Genomic DNA, 17,836 nt, shown 5'->3' with positions numbered 1-17,836 from the left:
TTTGAATTAAATTATTTCAATTCAATTGTCATGTTCAACGATGTGCGACGAATGCTCTTAAAACAAGTTTTGATATTTTTGCCATGATTGCAAATGCAACAAAACTAACAGTGGCAATAATGAATACAGGGTTTCTCAGGCCAGTTCAACGTGATTTGAAATAATATGTTTTTTTTTTTAAATTCAATAAACTTTTAAAGATAAGTCTGTTAAGTTGTTATTGCTTGTGTTAAGGTATTTTAATGCCATCTATTTATTGAGGCATTCTTCAAGGTCCTGGCCTTCCATTTCTGGCTTTCTGGGACTTGGTTTTACTTGATTTAGCTGGATAGTCAGTCCTGCCTAAGGGGTAAGCGGTACGGATGGGATTTGAGCCCCGGTCCTGCCGTGTGAAGACCAGCGCTGTTATTGCCTCGGTCGCAGGACCACCTGTTCACATATAGTGTTACAATGTTGAACTGGCCTGAGAACCCATGTAATGTAAGAGCATTAATTTTGTGTACTCGACACAATACTAAGAGTAAAGCATACAGCTTCTTTAGCTGTCCAGCTTAGAAACTTTATTACAAAAAAGATTCTAGCATAGGAAGGCTCGCAAAGAACACTTCATAAAATAATTTTCATAAAAAGATGCAAATAACGTAAAAATGGAGATGAATATGATTATCACGCAGCGGTATGACGATGCTCTGTGACGATTCATACAATGATTGTGAGTTAATGTCGACCGATGCAACAAAGTGTATGAGCACAAAAAGGGGTTATGAGCGATATTAATGATCTGAGACTGAGATCATGAGGGAGCTGATGCATACTGAACTTTTGGTGAAATGGTAATTGCAGGCAAAACTAATACGCCGGCAACTCACCCTCAGATGGTTCTGCATTAGTGCCACCGATATGGAAGATGCAAATCGATATCACACATAGCAATACAAGTCGATTGGAATTTGGGTGGGATCAGTGGTATTTTTGTTGTCCAAAAACCCGGCCAAAAAAGATATGAAAAAGTGAAATGAAGCTAGCGTTAGCGGTCTCTGTTCGCATTTGTCTTTCTGCATTTCTGTTCTACAACGTAAAACGCGTTTCCTCTCGTTCATTTCCTGTAAAAAAAGGTGGTTCGCCTTCTCTACTCACCTCCATAGTTCCCGCGCGGACCATTGTCGCGGTCGCATTCGGCTTCGGAAATTTCGTTGCTTTCCTTGGAATCGTTAAACGACGAGTTGCTCGTGTCGTGGTTGCGTGGTGGCGGTGGTGGTGGTTCCGGAGAACCTACGCTGCGACGTCCAACCGATCCTCGGGAGCCATAGTGTTCGTAGGGTGTGCCATAGTTGCCACCGTACTGCGAACCGTACTGATCATCTTCCGGAGCGCAGTTGGCTGGATCGTCGTACTCGGGTCCGGGGCCACAGTACAGCGAGCCGCCCTGAGAGTTGATGCGTGTGTAGCGTCGCTAAAAGGAGAACCAAAGACCATCAGATGCACGTCCGACTACCCAAGTATGGTGCACAGGGCCTATCTTACGTATTGATCTTCCTCAGCACAGTTGGCCGGATCGTCGTATTCCGGTGCCGGTGTGTAGATGCTGCTCTGGCCTCCCTGGCTATTCTTGCGAGCATAGCGATTCTGGCGTGGCTAAAAACGTTAGGAACTCATCATTCTAATAGGGAACAGAAAGCGCCGCCTCACCACAGCCACTGGTGGTTCGCCCCGGGAGGCTAATACATTACCATTGACTGAGAGCCGGACCGCGAGTGTACGTGGCTAGGAACCTGCATGGCCATACTGGATCCCATCGTTCCCATGTGTCCGGGGCCGCCCATACCGTTCTGATGCGGGAAGGTCTGGAAGTTCATTGCCTTGGTCGGGTCCATCTCTTCCCGGAATCCGAGCAGATGGAACGTAGCGTACGGACAAATCTCGTCTTCCATGCCTAGTGCGCAACGCAATGATAAAACAAATTTAAATTAATACATGACAATAAGACAGCTTTTCCGGCAAGCATGTTAGTATTTAAAAACCCCCAACTTTACAATCGGCACATCATATCTGGTTAGTATTCTGGCTAAAACCACACGAATCAATACATTTTCATACGCCTTACCCTTGTCTTTATTACGCCCGCAAGGTTAGTAGAGTCATTTTCAGATTAACGAACGTTGAACGAATTTTGAATGTTTTGTATAATGGTTCCAATTGGTTAGATGTGTTTACACAGTGAACATTTAGAGGAAAGAGATAGAAAGATAGGTTTAAAACGTGTACACTAAACTTATTTCTTATAACAGTCACAGTGTGTTGCAGCAAGCATGTTAAAGAAGGGGAGAGGAAACAAACATCGAAAAAAAAGAGAAAAAAAAAACACAATCGAACCAAATGCCAATTTAACCTACTAAAACATTCAGGTGATGAAAAATCTTATACGTGACCAAACACACAAAAGGAATAAAAAAAAAAGGAAACCAGAAGGATCAAAGAAAACGTTACCATAACACGCCGGCGGATGGTTGAAACGTCTGGGCAATGGTGGTGGAGCCTTCTTCAGTTCTTCGTATAGCGGACGTCGCGGGTCCCATGTGGTATGGTTGGATTTTATGGAGGGATTATGGCCTAATTTGACACAATACAAATTATATTCAAATTTTATGGCGATGGAAACTTATAAATCGAAATGCTAACTCATAGATGATGATGGTTGGACGTAAAAAATTTAAATCAGTTCGATTAAGGAATAATGCAACCACGAATAGGTTTGTGCATAGAATACAAAGCAGTTGGATCCAATGTGATGAACAAGAAGTTAAGAAAAAATCTGATAATAATTATAAAGCAAAAAAAACACACACACATTCACTTCACGTTCATCCATAGATATAGTAAATCAACTACAGTTGTGTTCAAAATAGTAGCAGTGATTGTTGGTATGAATAAGCTTTGAATCGGATGTGGATTCCTCGCTCTCTCTTTTTTTGCTCCTCGATGAGAGGAGCGGCTCAATACCTTTCAGCAGGAGTGGCAGGAACAGTGGGATCGGGCAGCGAACGACCCGTCCGCGTCGTGTTATGTACGCTGGCCGCAACGACTGGTGCCGGACATAAACGCTTGGGTGGGAAGGAAGCACTGCGAGGTGGATTTCCACCTCTGTCAAGTGATCTCCGGACCCGGATTCTTCCGGGAGTACCTGCATGCCCACGGTTCGCCGAGGAGCGCCTCTCATTGCTTGGACACGGGACGGCCAATCCTGTGACGCCTGACAACCTGGTGACTTAGTTGTTACAGAGCCCGGAGCGGTGGAAAGGGAGGAGGAGGCCGCCAAAAGTGCGGTTGCCAATCCTGCCTTAGCTGAGACATCTGCGCAGGGTGAGGCGATGGACGAACTCCAACAGGAGCAACGTCGGCTAGCACACAATCGGCGCACCCGTGAACGGAGAGCTCGGCAACGGGTGGAACAGCAGATTGACGTCGAATTGGATCTGATGGTAGGCAGGAGAGCTGCAGCCGGACGCAGATTAGACATACGCGTCGAAACAGAGGAGGAGGTTCCTTCGACACATTCTCCAACATCACCGGATTCGCAGAGAATGCGACGAGAGCGGAGGAACCTCATGCAGGAGAGCGATGCCTGCATTACTAGCGCCGCTAGCTCGCCGTCGGCTAAATCGCCGCAGATACAACAGGCAGCGCCTAAGGAGGGTGCAGAACGCGGAGGCTGAGGCACAGTTTTCCCTTTCAACCCCATCGACCCTCGCTAGAGGTTTTACAATGACATGGTGTATTCTAAGAAATTGTTTTGTTTCTAGATACTAAAAAATCGATCTCACTGCTATTATTTTGAACTCCATCTGTATGTGATGTATCAGAGAAGTAATCAAATCCTTCCAAATTCACATTTACAGAAAAAGAATAAAGAGCAGACGAACTTCACATTTACAATGTAAAACCAATCAGAATCAGAAAGGATATAATATCGCGCAACAAGCTTCACATCTAAACATATATAAACTCACAAAAATATTCTACGAGAGCCTCTGTAGTTTCCATCTCGGGTTGTTTACCATACTTACAATTACGCTGATGACTAAGCTTGTTGGCACAGATTTTACGAGCAATGGCGGTACCTTTACCTAACCTCAACCAAGCAAACCCCTCAATAGCAATTACCTACTGGAGTACTATACTTACTAATCACAGTTCCACGTTTTACGCGATCGCAGGTATTGTAGTTCGATCCTGGTACCGGGGGCAGTTTACGGTTCGGCGGTGCAATGTAGCCCAGTTCATCGCGGATATCCGGTCGCCTCTTGTCCAGTGTAGCAGCTCCGGCCGGTCCCATCGACTGATTGTACACGACATCGTCTTGATAGTGTGGTGAAGTAAAATAGTACACGTTATTCGACAGTAGTTGAACCTATCTAAACATCTACAAAGGGCATTCTGTTCTGTCACGTGTGTGCTGCTGGGCAGGCAAAGTGTGCGCACCGAACTTCACACAGTAAGTCACTTTACAACACACAGAAACAATAATAGCTAAGCAGCAACCTACAGTATACATCCTTCGGTCCGCATCGGGGATCATCGTCTCGGCGCCGGGAGATCGCTACACATATCACTAGTACACCTACCGCCACCACGATCACGGTTGCGATCAGTGGTACCATTACGTTCAGGTCGATCCAGTGCGGGATCCACGGTGGGTAGATCGTACCAGGCTGGACGGAACCAAAGCTTGGCGCAACCGTACCTACATATTTTCCGGTCCATAAATCGGGGGCAATGTATGATTGCACCATTCACATTCACAACATACAAACCAAAGTACGCAATCCGCGAATGGGTGCCGGATTAGAAAAAATAAATGACATGGCATTCCCATTTGTAGCAACGTACAGTGACAGAACCAGCCCCATATAGATAGTTTAGATATAAAAATTTTAAATAAACAAAAACAGAGAAAAAGGAGAAAGAGAAAAGAGAAAGAAAAAAAGAGAGAGAGATGTTCTAAAATCAGTATACCTTTGTTAGTGTTGCCTTTGCTACGCAGAATACATATAACAATAATCGCAATTATAATAACAAGTAAAGCGGCTACGACTGGCACTACTAAGTTCAAATTGGAAAGGATGATACGGATCGTGTCCTCAGCCGTTAGCTCGGGTATATCGCGTGTGGGTGCGATTGTCCCTGAAACAACCAATCAGAAAGAGAAGAAGAAAGAGAGATTGAAGGGGATACATTAATAGTTAGTTTTTCGTCTAAAAAAGCAAAACAACTTTGATGGTTTTGACGGGCAAAACAAAGGCAAACACAATTTGCTTCGGGTTTAACTTTTTTTTTAACGCTTTTTAAAACGCATCACACTACACAGACGTGTTTTGGAAATTAAATTAATGTAAGTTTAGCAAGAAAAAACACCATCCACACCTTGCAGTCGTCTTTCGACGATCGGGTGCGTCGTTGCATTTCGATCGACCTTTTGGTTGAGACAATTATAAGATTTCTAATTTCGTAACAAAATTGAGACCAGTAAAAGGGTGGCTGATTGTAAGGCTAACAGAGTATATTCTGCGCCATTCTGAGTAGATGTTGCTTTAAGAAAAATAAAGAACTATTCGCATAGCATACACATAACGACAGCAATAAACAAAATACTAAGTTATGGTAAGGTTCGATAAATTACAGGGTTTTCAGGCCAGTTCTACATTGTAACACTATTTGTCAACAGCATAAAACGCTAATCCGATATCGTATATGCAATTCAGCCTCGTTGACGGAACTGTCGAGCAGCTTGTCTATACTGCATAGCTTGATGATATGTTGTTTAATTTTTAAAATCTTAGCCGCTAACTCTATTGTTCGACGTGACTTTCAATTTAAAACTTCAACTAGCTTTTAAAAATAATTCTATAAAAAAATTGTGAATTGTTTTGAGATTTTTGAAAGCGATTTCTATTTCGAAAAGCTTTCTTCTTCTTTATTTCCATTTTTGAGGCTGGAGTCAGAGTTCCATCGTATGCTTTGTTCAACGCAGAATTATGTCAAATTTTGGGAATTGACAGGCGTCCATACCTTACGTTTTTATCGTAAAGTTGGTCGTCTGTACAAATCCCGTATAAAACTATACGTAAAAAAAGGATACGATGGAGCTGTGACTCCAGCCTGACACCGCAACCTCAAAAGGTGTCGGGCTTCCATCTCTGGCTTTTCTTGACTTGGATGAGATTTTATTCCCGGTCATGCCTCCGCCATCGGATCGCTCCAAATGAATAGAATTAATTGAGCTTTTTGCGGGAATTATAGTGAGAAACCAAGAAGTATATACAGCATGTAAACATTGTTTCAAAAACAGTTCCGCGTCAACTAGGCATTTTCCATTGTCGAGTTGAGATTTTACGGAGTTGAAAATCTGTTTTCCCATAGTGAAACGAGTTAACCGAGGTTCAATTGCTAATACGATATCGGATAAGCATTTTATGCTGTTGACATATAGTGTTACAATGTTGAACACGCCTGAGAAACCCTGCCCCATCACTAGGAACAACTACGAAGGAACTAATGAAAATATAACACTTATAAGAACAGGTTAAGCTATACGAAAAGTGTGCAAGAGAACTGGTAACGTAACAAGTAAATCGTGCCTTTTTAAGTTAACGTACATAGCAACAACTATTGGAAGAGTATTTTGATAAACAAAAAAAAAACATTTTAAAAACTACCAACAAAAAAATCGTTTAAATGTGTCTTATGCACACATTTGCTTTCGATATGGGGTATGATGAATATGATGCTAGCAAATAGAATAAATTATAAAAAAAAAACACTTTCACATATTAAAACAGTTCTCGAAAACCTGCCTGTTACTCTTCATGTTAACTTTTTTAACAGCCAATAACAATTAACAACAAAAATGTATGTGTAATGCACGATTTTACTCACAAAACAGGGGAATTAGGGAAACATTAATTGCACTATTCTGAGGTTGGTTGGAGGAAATGAATACTATTCACGAAAAAAAAAAATGTGTATGTGTAAGCGTGTTTTATGTTCTGATTGTATTTTACACAATTTTCTTTTGAATTATTTTCAAACTATTTTTGATACTTGTAGCAGTATGCTGACGTCTCCAATAGCTAACTTACGGATTTTGCTCAACATTTTTCTATAACCGACACGGTTCCGGATTCAAATCGGGGGCTCTATAGTGTCACAATTTAAAGGAATAAGGCAATAGAACTAGTGTAGAGGGGGTAGTTTGGTTCGTGAAATCTCTCTTGAGGACAAAACAGAAAACTATCGTGACTTGCTCCAGTTTGCTTTCTGATGGTTGTTTCAGAGATATATAATATAAATATTGGTGGAAATTAATTAAATTTAATGTATATGGTATATGTAGAAAAAAAAAATAAAATTTTATCTGCCTAAAGTAAACTTTCACCGACAGATAACCAATCTGTGCTGTACAGTTAGCAGTGTCCTAACAATTTTAATAAAATAATTTTAAAAAAAATTAACGAATAATTTTAAATATGTATAATCCTTTCATTCGCAAATTATAAAATGATGTATGAGCTGAAGACATTGAACTAATAAAATGATTGTTTTACGTAAAGAAAAATGGTTTTCACATCGTTGTCAAATATAAAACTGAATCTAATAATGACATGTGATGTATTTGAGAGTCAAATACTATTTTTGTGTAATGAACATTGTATGACCGATTTTGTAAGCGTTTCTTAAAACTCTCAAAATAATAATCCTATTATGTTTTTTTTTTTTCAATACCGTCACATAAAAAGCTCTAGTGTTATTACAATTACAATCTTACCTCCCGTGATGGTGAGAGTGGCAAACTCATATTCAGCAACAGTAAAGCCAGCATTGTTGTGAGCGGTCACGCGCAGATTGTACCAGGTGGCAGGTTCGAGGTCCAACACAACAAAGTTTCCACCCGGCTTGACGTTGTTCGAAATCTGGTTCCAGTCAATCTGATCCCTGCAGCATTTGAAAGCACATATTCATGGATTATTAACATTTGAACGCATCACACCATACTTCTTCAGTACGTACTTCTTCTTGTGCTCGACAACGAAATGAGACATGCGGCAACCGCCATCCTTCCACGCCGGCAGATGCAGCGTGATCGAGTTCGATGAAACTTCGATGAATCGTGACTTCTCCGGCAGCAGTGGTTTCGAGCCCTTGGTGCGCGTGTTCAGTATATCCGAAGGCTCTCCTGCTCCGATGGTGTTGTAGGCCGTCGCGTACACCTGATAGCGTGATCCACAGTACAGTTTTTCGATGGTGTATTTCGGTGCTTCCAGCGCAACGTCGATCGTTTCCCATTCGCCAAACTCGGGCTTGTAGTGCAGCGTGTAACCCTGCAGCGGTGCAGTGTCCGATTCGTGAGGCTTCAGCTTAACCGACAGCGAATCGGTCGTTGTGGCAGTGAGTGTAAGCTGTGGCGATTGGGGAGGTGCCAGCACAATCAGCCGATGTGTGATCGAATCTTTGGCAATCGAATTTTCCGCCGTACACGTGTAATCACCAGCATCCTGACGAATCACATCCTTAATGAACAGCGAACCTTCCGGCAGCTGACGAATGCGCTCGTTCGGTACAAACTCTACACCCTTGATCTTCCAGGTAATGTCTGGCGTGGGAGAGCCTACGGCCAAGCACGGTAGCTTAGCGTCCTCCTTGAACGTGGCAGTAAACTTGTCGTCGAACGAAGCAATTTTCGCTGGAACCTTATCACTCGGCATGGCGGACAGTGTTTTCGATGATTGACCCTCGCCGATGGTGGTGGAAGCGGTGACCCAGAATTCGTACTTCTGATTCTTTTCCAATCCCGATGCCTCATAGTTGATTTGGAACGATGGTACTTTGTAGCTCTTCGGTTCTTGATCTCCACTCTTGATGTACACCGTGTACTGCAGGATCAGACCGTTGGGCTGTGCCGGTGGTTGCCAGGAAACCAGGATTGATCCTTCGGACATAACCAAAGCCTTCACCGCGGTCGGTGCTTCCGGAACGTCCTGTTCGGTTTGGCAGTGGATCGGCGCACTGCGCACTCCATCACCGCCCGATGTAGTAGCCAGCACCTGCATCGTGTAGTTGGTGTACTTCTTCAATCCATGCAGCACCGTATCGCTAGAAGCCGTCTTCTTGTAATCCTTGTTCTTATCGTTATTCCACAGATCGCTCGGTGCGTACACTACCTTATATCCCTTGATGACACCGTTTGCCGATTCCAGCGGTGGACTAACCCATGACACACGGATCGTCTGCGAGGTCAGCGTTGTGCACATCGTATCGCTCGGGGGCTGATCGGGTGTACCCTCGGCCGTGTACTGCTTCTCTTCATCACTCATCGGACCAGCGCCAACCTTATTGAACGCCTGAATGACGATCGAATACTGCGTGTATGTCTTCAGGTTATTAATCTCCAGGCTGTGTTCCTTGCCTTCTCCGCCCTCGGGCGAATAGTTTACAGTTTCATACACATACAGCGTGTTAACGGACGACTGCTTGTATCCCACATAGTATCCCAAAATATCTCCGTTCCATTCAGCGCGCGGCGGTGCCTTCCAGCTGACGCGCAGTGTCGACTGATTGATAGCTTCAACCTTGATTGCCTGCGGCTTACCGGATGGTGCCTCTTCCGCCGTAATGATCGTTACCACATCCGAAGGATCCGACACCCCAATTTCGTTCTCCGCCACAATGCGAATGTTGTACGTCGTTGCCGGGCTGAGCTTCTGCACCTGAGCCTCGTTCGTATCGCCAGGAACAATCACGCGATCAATATCATTTTCCCAAGATCCGCGGGATCGTTTGAACTCAATAATGTATCGCTTCAGCGGTGAGTTACCATCGTACGGTTTGGCCCAGCTCAGCTGCACCGTGCGTCCCGATTTGTCCAGCACCTTCAGCGCGTAGGGCATCTCTGGCGGTTCCTGGATGATCATGTTGATGCTAGTATCATCGCTACCGAAAGCATTCGTAGCCATGCAGGTGAACAGTGCCGAATCGCTACGTTCCGTGCGCTTGATCGACAGGCTAGAGGTAACGCCATTGGTCAGAATTTCTTCACGAATCGTGTACCGGTTGTCCGACTTCGGGTCCAGCCGAATGTTGTTCATGTTCCAGAGAATGCCAATCGGTTTCTCGCCCTTCGCCTCACACTGCAGTACGGACGGTTCACCGCGACGTGCGGTTTGATTGCGCAACTTCTCAACAAACTCTGGAGGCGCTTGAACGGTGATCAATGTTACTGCACTCAACCCCGATCCGATGCCGTTGATCGCCTCGCACAGATAGTATCCTTCGTTCGATTTCTGGATGTTCTGGATGAATAGTGATCCTTCTTCAACGCGAATGCTTGAATCATTCGATCGTAGATCCTTATACTCTCCAGGAGTGTCTCCTGCAAAGAAACAAGTCTCATTAGAACGTCGTCTCATCATACAATTCCCGGCGCCATACATACCCACTGCCTTCTTCCAGGTGACCTGTGGCTTGGGGAAACCATCGGCTTTGCATTCTACCTTGGCGTTTGATCCCTGAGCAAAGGCTTTGTCAGTTGGTTCCAGAATCCATCTTGGTGGTACTGTTTCACGTGAAACAGATGATCGAAGTCGACGATACCGAAGTGGAGACAAATAAAATAATTAGTTTCCATTCTAGTTCTCTTCCCACAGCTATTAGCTTGGTCCTTCTAATGGGATCATTTTCAAGATGCCGGTTTCACATTTACGTCTCTTTCTAAATGCGCGCCATCTTCAAGAAACGCAAATGATTACCAGCGGCATCCAAACTAATAGCCAACGTGGGTCACAATAACCATACGAAAGCAATAAATGGGACAACTGAAAAGTGGGTGGGAATTTCGAGGAACTGCATGCACTACACGGCGCTATTGCGAATGTGTGCTCCCGTAACGAAGAGGCGCCGAAACGTACGGACACACATTCGAAATGCACTATTTTCTACAAACAAAAAACAGGAATAAGGATAGGGAATAGTATGAAGGTAAAAGGGATAGCCCCAAGATCGCCCTACAGACAGACATTAGGCAGCGAAGAGAAGTGCTTTCTATGTAGGAAAGGATAGGGACTTTTTTGGGATATTCTGAAGGGATGTCGAAAGCACTTGTTCCAGCGAAGATGGCAGATCAACGATGCGGTATTGGTGATGTCCCTAACACTTGGTGCAACTACCATAAAACTGTTGCTGCTTGTCTGCACAGTCCGTTTAGTTTAATGAAGAGCACCCACACGTGCCAGGATACTGTAGTAATGGAGTATAAGAGTGCTGAAAATAGGATTCCGGGGAAGCGGACGTAACAGGATACCACGATACCACCGCCATTACAGAATACAAAGAGAGAGAGAGAGAAGAAAGGCCCACTAACCCTTCACTACAAGCTCAACGGTAGCTACGGTCCCGGCTGCTTCATTATTAGCCTGACAGCTGTAATTGCCCGCATGGGCACCACGTACAGCCTCGATGCTCAGCGTACTACCCCGTTTCCTCGTTTCGATCCGAACACCCAGGATGTGCTTCGAGTGAAGATTCACTTCACCATTGTACAACCACACAAAGTCGACGGGCAGATCGCCATGGACCACGGTGCATATGAGCTGAAAGAACTCATCGACAAAGGTCGGATTCTCGCCCGTGTTTATCAGTGATATTTTCGGTGGAACTAAAGCGGGGAAAAACGGAACGGGAAGAAAGTCAGGTTAGAGGGAGTCATCACACAGCTAGGTACCGTTCACAATCAGTTGCTCCGTATGTTCAGCAACGCCGGCATCATTGGTGACCAGACAGGTGTAGTTGCCAGCGTGACTACCCGTGATTCCATCAATGCTAAGCGCTTTGGCACGTTTCCCAACCGCCATTGCCGTTATACCGTGCAGACTGTCAATCGTACTAATCGCATGCCCATCGTACAGCCACTCAATCGACATTGGAAAATCTCCCGATATTACACTGCACTGTATCGAAGCCGATTCACCATAGTTCATCGGATCAGCTCCGAAGCTGAATGGTAGAATTTTGGGCGGCACTAGCCATTCCACAGCGAAACAGTGTAGCGTTTAAAAGGATTCAGTGAGAAGAAAGCAAAAGTGGAAAACCGATTTGTTACCGTGTGTTGGGACCATCTACAAACCATTAACAATAAGCTCCGCCGTGTGGTACGTTGAGCTGGCCCTATTAGTGGCCCGGCACGTGTAGTTACCGGCATACCGTTCGTCCACACCGTCTATCGCCAGAGCCTTCGTACGCTTGCCAAAGTCCGCTATATTTACGCTCTCGCTAAAGGGTGCTTTCGCAATGGAGGCATTGTTAAACAACCACTCTATCATGATCGGCATATCGCCAGAGATGACACTGCACTGGACGGATGCAGAATCACCATAATTAAGCGCATCCTCACCGAACACGAAGGGAGCTATTTTTGGTGGAGCTTTTAAAACATGAAGAACAGAATTAACTCTCGGAGGAAGAAAACTCGAGGATAATGGGAGGATAGTCTAAACGATACATAATCAGAATTTAAGCACAACAAGCCTTTCCTAACCATTCACATTCAGTATCGCCGAGAAGGTTGCCGTCTCTGCCAGATTGGTGGCCCGACAGGTGTAGTTGCCCACGTGACGTTCGTTAACACCGTCGATCGATAGTGCTTTGGCTTTCTTTCCGAAATCGGCCTGATTAATGTTGTAGAACGGATCCAACTGATCGACCGGGTCGTCGTTAAGATACCACTCGATTTTGATCGGAAAATCACCAGACGTAATGCTACAGTAGATCAGGGCCGAATCGCCATAGTTCAGCGGTTCTTCGCCGAAGGTAAAGGGAGCTATTTTGGGAGGAACTGAAAAGGGGCCAACGAGTGGTTTACAGTGTACATCCCATGTCGGAATTGAAGAGTGTTAAGCTCATCTTTAGAAGAGAATATTTTGAAGTAATTTGTAATCGTTATCCTTAGACATTGAAGGCCCTTGAAGACTTGAAGACTTGAGATCTTGGGATTCTGTCTTCAACATCGGAACAGATGGGAAGGATGGAGAGGTCAACGAGAGCAAATAACTTAACCTATAGTTACGAATAACTAAATCGCACCATTCACTAACAACTCCGTCGTGAAAGACACCGTGTCCGCCTTGTTTTGTGCCTCGCACGTATAGTTGCCCGCGTGCCGTCCGTGCACGGAATCGATGTTCAGCACACTCAGCCGCTTGCCAATGCTGGTGATCGTGACGGTATGATCGTCGATCAGATATCCATTAAAGTACCACCGAATCGAAAGCGGAAAGTCCCCGGACAGCACATTGCACTGCACCGATCCTGAATCTCCCGAGTTCATCGTCTCTTCGCCGAAACTGAAGGGTACAATTTTGGGTGGAACTTAAGGGATCAAGAGTGAAGGAAGTAAGTAAAACACACATGGATTATTATAGCGCCATACCGTTTACTACCAGCGAAGCACTGTAATGTACTACGTCCGCAAGGTTAGAAGCCTCGCAGGTGTAGTTTCCTGCGTGGCGAGCGTCCACCGAATCGATCGTCAGTACCTTCGCCCGTTTGCCAATGTTGGTGATTGTGGTGGCAGGATCCTCAATCACGGCACCATTAAAATACCACTTGATACCGATCGGCAAGTCACCGGACGGTACGTTACACTGAACCGAGCCCGAGTCGCCCTCGTTCATTGGATCGTCACCGAAACTGAACGGAAAGATTTTGGGAGGAACTGCCCAGAAAAGGGGATTTCGCCGAAACGAGGTACACAGAAAGAGAGGGAGAGAAGAAAGATACTTGATGGGTAGTTTTCATATCACAAACCATTGATTATCAGCTGGGCACTTTGCTCGACCACGCCTGCCTGATTCCGGGCACGGCAGGTGTAGTTACCGGCATGATGATCACGGATCGATTCGATCGTCAACGTACTGACACGTCGACCAGAGTGCGCTATCGATATGCCGTAGTCGTTCGATTTCGATACGAGTTCACCGTCGTGCAACCATTCCAGGAACATTGGCAAATCGCCCATAGTTGCGGCACACTGCACCGTCACGAAGCTGTCAATGTAGGATGGGTCCTCGCCGAACGAGAAGGGGAATATTTTCGGAGCAACTACACCCCGGTAGAGGAATAAGTGATGCAAACGTGTATCATTTAATATCAGTGGACGTGTTTCATGCATTAATGGGACATGGTAAACGGAGGAACTAAATCCTGTCAGCAGGATTCATGCAGGGACTTATGCGGTTAGCACACTACACCACAAGCGAAACCCCACTCCCACACCGTACCCTTAACGAACAGTTCGGCCGACTGGTTGCGACTGCCGGCCACATTCTTCGCCGTGCACGTGTACACTCCAGAGTGTGCCGCCCCAACAGACGGTATGCTGAGCGAGCTGGACCGTTTACCGATCGATGTGATCTCAATGTTGGAACTGATGCGTATTGGACGGCCATTAAACAGCCAGCTAATCTCGATCGGTAAGTCTCCCTTGGACGCGTGGCACGTCACCTGGACACTTTCCTCCGCATCGACATGATCCTCGAAGTGGAATGGATTGATCACCGGCAGAGCTTCCGCAACAAAGGAAACGAGGGAGTTTTTAATAGTGTAGAGAAGGACAGGAACGAAAGAACTCAGCTAGATGTTAACCTACAAAACGATTTACAACAGACAAACCGTTTATGATCAACTCCGCATTGGAAGTTGCTTCACCGGCCTTATTTTTAACGCGACACTCGTACAGCCCACGGTGCTGTGGCTCGATCGCATTAATGCTGAGGGAGCTTAACTTTTCCGACAGCTTCACCACCACGATGCCTTCGTTTTCTGACGAAACGGGAACGTTATTCAGATACCACCGTATCTCGAGTGGTGAATCACCCTTTACCACCATACAGTTTACCGCCACACTATCGCCAGTGTTGAGGATCTCTTCACCGAAACTAAACTGCATGATCGTGGGCACGACTGGCAAGGACAATTGAGGTCGAAGGGAGATCGGAGGTAGGGATGGGGGATGGGTGGTACAAGTAAAAGAAACGAAACCAATATACCATTGATTACTAGCTCGGCTGATTGGAAAGCTTCCCCGGCACGATTTTTAACACGACACTCGTACGTCCCCCGGTTAAAGTACCCTATCGGATCGATGCTTAGGGAGCTGAGACGTTCCGATACGCGCCCTATTATCACACCGTTCTCGTTCGTAGGCAGCTGATTGCCGTTCATGTACCAGCGAATCTCCAGTGGAGCATCACCCTTAAAAACCATGCAATTTACGGCAGTGCTTTCGCCCGAGTTGAGTGGGTCCTCTCCAAAGGAAAACGGAGTAATGGAGGGTGGAACTGAGCGAACGGGGAATAGGAAGGAAGAGTAACAAATTTAGCGATGAAAGATCAAATAAAAGCCAACCTATCACTTTAAGCTGCGATATATGGCGCACTTCGCCAGCCTTGTTCCGTGCCAAACAGGTATAGTTCCCGGCATGTTGCGAACTGACCGACTCGATCGTTAGCATACTGACACGATGGCCACTCTTCGTAATGATCACACCCTTATCATCGCCCGTGTACAACGGCTGTCCATTGAACGACCAGACAATTTCAATTGGCATATCACCCTTGGTCACTGCGCAGCTAACAGTTGTCATCGCGGACGTATCGAATGGTTCATCGCCGAACTCGAACGGCATGATGTATGGGACCACTGGGCAAAGAAACGGATTTTCGATTGTGAGGGGACCGGGACGAATAAGGATACCGGGAGTATAAAAGTACGATGGAAAAGCATAATAGTTAGGAGGTACAGGGTACCTATTACAACCAGCTCGGAGGTGTGTTCGACCGTTCCGGCAGCATTCTGTGCGGCACATGTATAGTTCCCGGCGTGCCACGGATGCACCGATTCTATCGACAGTAGACTACTGCGCTGTCCACTTTTCGTTATCGTAATGCTTTCACCCGACACCAGTGCTTGCTTGTTGAAGGACCAGCCAATGCTAATCGGTAGATCACCCTTGGTGACAGTGCAGGTGATCGTTACTGCGCTGTAGATATCGAACGGTTCCTCACCAAACTCGAACGGATGGATGATGGGTAGAACTTGTAGAAAGGGGGATATTTGACATAAGTTTTGCAGGAGTTGGGAAGTATTAAGCAAGCATTAGGAGCACTATTTGACTTGGACGTGGATTGACTAACCCATCACATTTAAGATGGACGAATACTCGGCAGTACCGGCCGTATTACTAGCAACACAACTATAATTCCCTGCGTGTCGCGGCTGAACCGATTCGATGGACAGTATGCTAATTCTATGTCCACTGTTTGTGATCAACACACCATCTCCACTGTGGATTTGCCGATCGTTGAAGAGCCAGGCAATGGTAATGGGAAGATCACCCTTGGTGACGGCGCAACTCACCGTGGTAGCGCTGTAGATATCGAACGGTTCCTCACCAAACTCAAACGGCAGTATAATCGGCAACACTGATGAGGACATTGAAGATGTCAATGCGTAGGACATATGAGTACATCAGATTATCTTGGACACGATCTTCATTATTCTAACAGCAGAACGGATTTATTTGTGAACTTGAAGGAATTAAAGGAAGTAGTGTAAGAACCCGTCATGCAAATAAAGACCTATGCTCCATACCCATAACCGTCAACTCTGCCGAGTGCTGTGCAGAGCCAGCCGGATTTTTGGCGATACAGGTGTAGTTGCCGGCGTGCCGTGGCTGTACCGATTCGATCGATAGCATACTAACTCGCTGCCCACCCGGCGTGATCAGTACACCGTCGTTCGTGTGCAGACGGTACGAGTTGAAGTACCAGCTAATTTCTATCGGCGAATCACCCTTCGTTACCGCACAAGTGACCGTAGTGGTGGAGTAGATGTCGAACGGATCCTCACCAAAATCGAACGGCATAATTATGGGAAGAACTATTGGGGAAAGGTTTCACAGGAAGGGCGTTTAAATAAAAGGCAACTAAAAGACGAAAGTCACTAAAGTGCAGCTCCCCCCACTCATCCCAACTAACCCATAACCTTCAGCTCTGACGAATGCTGTGCCTGGCCGGCAGGATTTTTCGCAATGCAGGTATAGTTTCCGGCGTGCCGTGGTTGCACGGATTCGATCGAGAGAAAACTTATCTTCTGCCCATTGCTCGTTATAAGCACCCCGTCACTAGTGCGCAGCCGATAGTCGTTAAACAACCAAATGATTTCGATCGGAGAGTCCCCTTTAGTCACCGCGCAGGACACGGTGGTAGTACTGTAGATATCGAACGGTTCATCCCCAAACTCGAAGGGCATAATGATAGGCGTCACTTTGAAGAGCAAGAACAATACCAACCGAGATACAGAGAAGGAACACTTGCAGGGAGGAATTTAAACAGGAAATTTAAGGATAAAGGGAACAACATTAATTTAAAGCACTTCATAGTCCTCCTTTCCTACCGATGACTTTCAGCTCCGACGTGTGCTCAACAAACCCAGCCTTATTTCGGGCGACACACGTGTAGTTGCCGGCATGGCGCGCCTGTACCGACTCAATGTAGAGCAAACTCATCTTCTGCCCACTTTTCGTGATCGTTATACCGTCGTTGGAGAAAATTTTGCTCCCGTTAAACATCCAGTTAATCTCGATCGGTGTGTCACCCTTCGCCACAGCACAGCTAACCGTCGTGGTGCTGTATGTGTCCGACGGTTCTTCGCCGAACTCGAAGGGCAGAAGTATTGGAGGCACTTTTGAAACGCACAATAGAACGGGGTTTTTAGAAACCTGGGGAGGACT

The 17,836-nt window shown here is 45.7% G+C and overlaps 1 protein-coding gene across 50 annotated transcripts in view; it reads right to left on the bottom strand.

Moving 5' to 3' along the window:
* Positions 1-17,836, bottom strand: part of LOC118507219 (Down syndrome cell adhesion molecule-like protein Dscam2) — a 58,018-nt gene that overhangs the window by 5,975 nt on the left and 34,207 nt on the right. For 18 of the 50 annotated variants that reach the window (XM_036045360.1, XM_036045342.1, XM_036045341.1 and 15 more), the window contains exons 11-20: positions 10,487-10,606; positions 8,065-10,423; positions 7,823-7,989; positions 4,544-4,741; positions 4,183-4,356; positions 2,488-2,610; positions 1,731-1,933; positions 1,525-1,635; positions 1,138-1,453; positions 870-881 (exon numbers count right to left, since the gene is read on the bottom strand). In XM_036045360.1, coding sequence (XP_035901253.1) covers positions 870-881; positions 1,138-1,453; positions 1,525-1,635; positions 1,731-1,933; positions 2,488-2,610; positions 4,183-4,356; positions 4,544-4,741; positions 7,823-7,989; positions 8,065-10,423; positions 10,487-10,606 — 3,783 coding nt within the window. Of the gene's footprint in view, positions 1-869; positions 882-1,137; positions 1,454-1,524; positions 1,636-1,730; positions 1,934-2,487; positions 2,611-4,182; positions 4,357-4,543; positions 4,742-5,013; positions 5,182-7,822; positions 7,990-8,064; positions 10,424-10,486; positions 10,607-11,770; positions 12,068-12,583; positions 12,881-13,128; positions 13,414-13,474; positions 13,760-13,851; positions 14,146-14,324; positions 14,610-15,092; positions 15,384-15,450; positions 15,745-15,851; positions 16,140-17,499; positions 17,788-17,836 lie in introns of all 50 variants that reach the window. The other 32 variants (XM_036045373.1, XM_036045363.1, XM_036045364.1 and 29 more) reach the window with 13 other exon arrangements.

Source organism: Anopheles stephensi, chromosome 2, assembly GCF_013141755.1.
Source record: "Anopheles stephensi strain Indian chromosome 2, UCI_ANSTEP_V1.0, whole genome shotgun sequence".
Taxonomy (NCBI): Eukaryota; Metazoa; Arthropoda; class Insecta; order Diptera; family Culicidae; genus Anopheles; species Anopheles stephensi.
The sequence above is the reverse complement of the archived record's forward strand: the minus strand, read 5'-3'. Positions and strand labels throughout refer to the sequence as shown.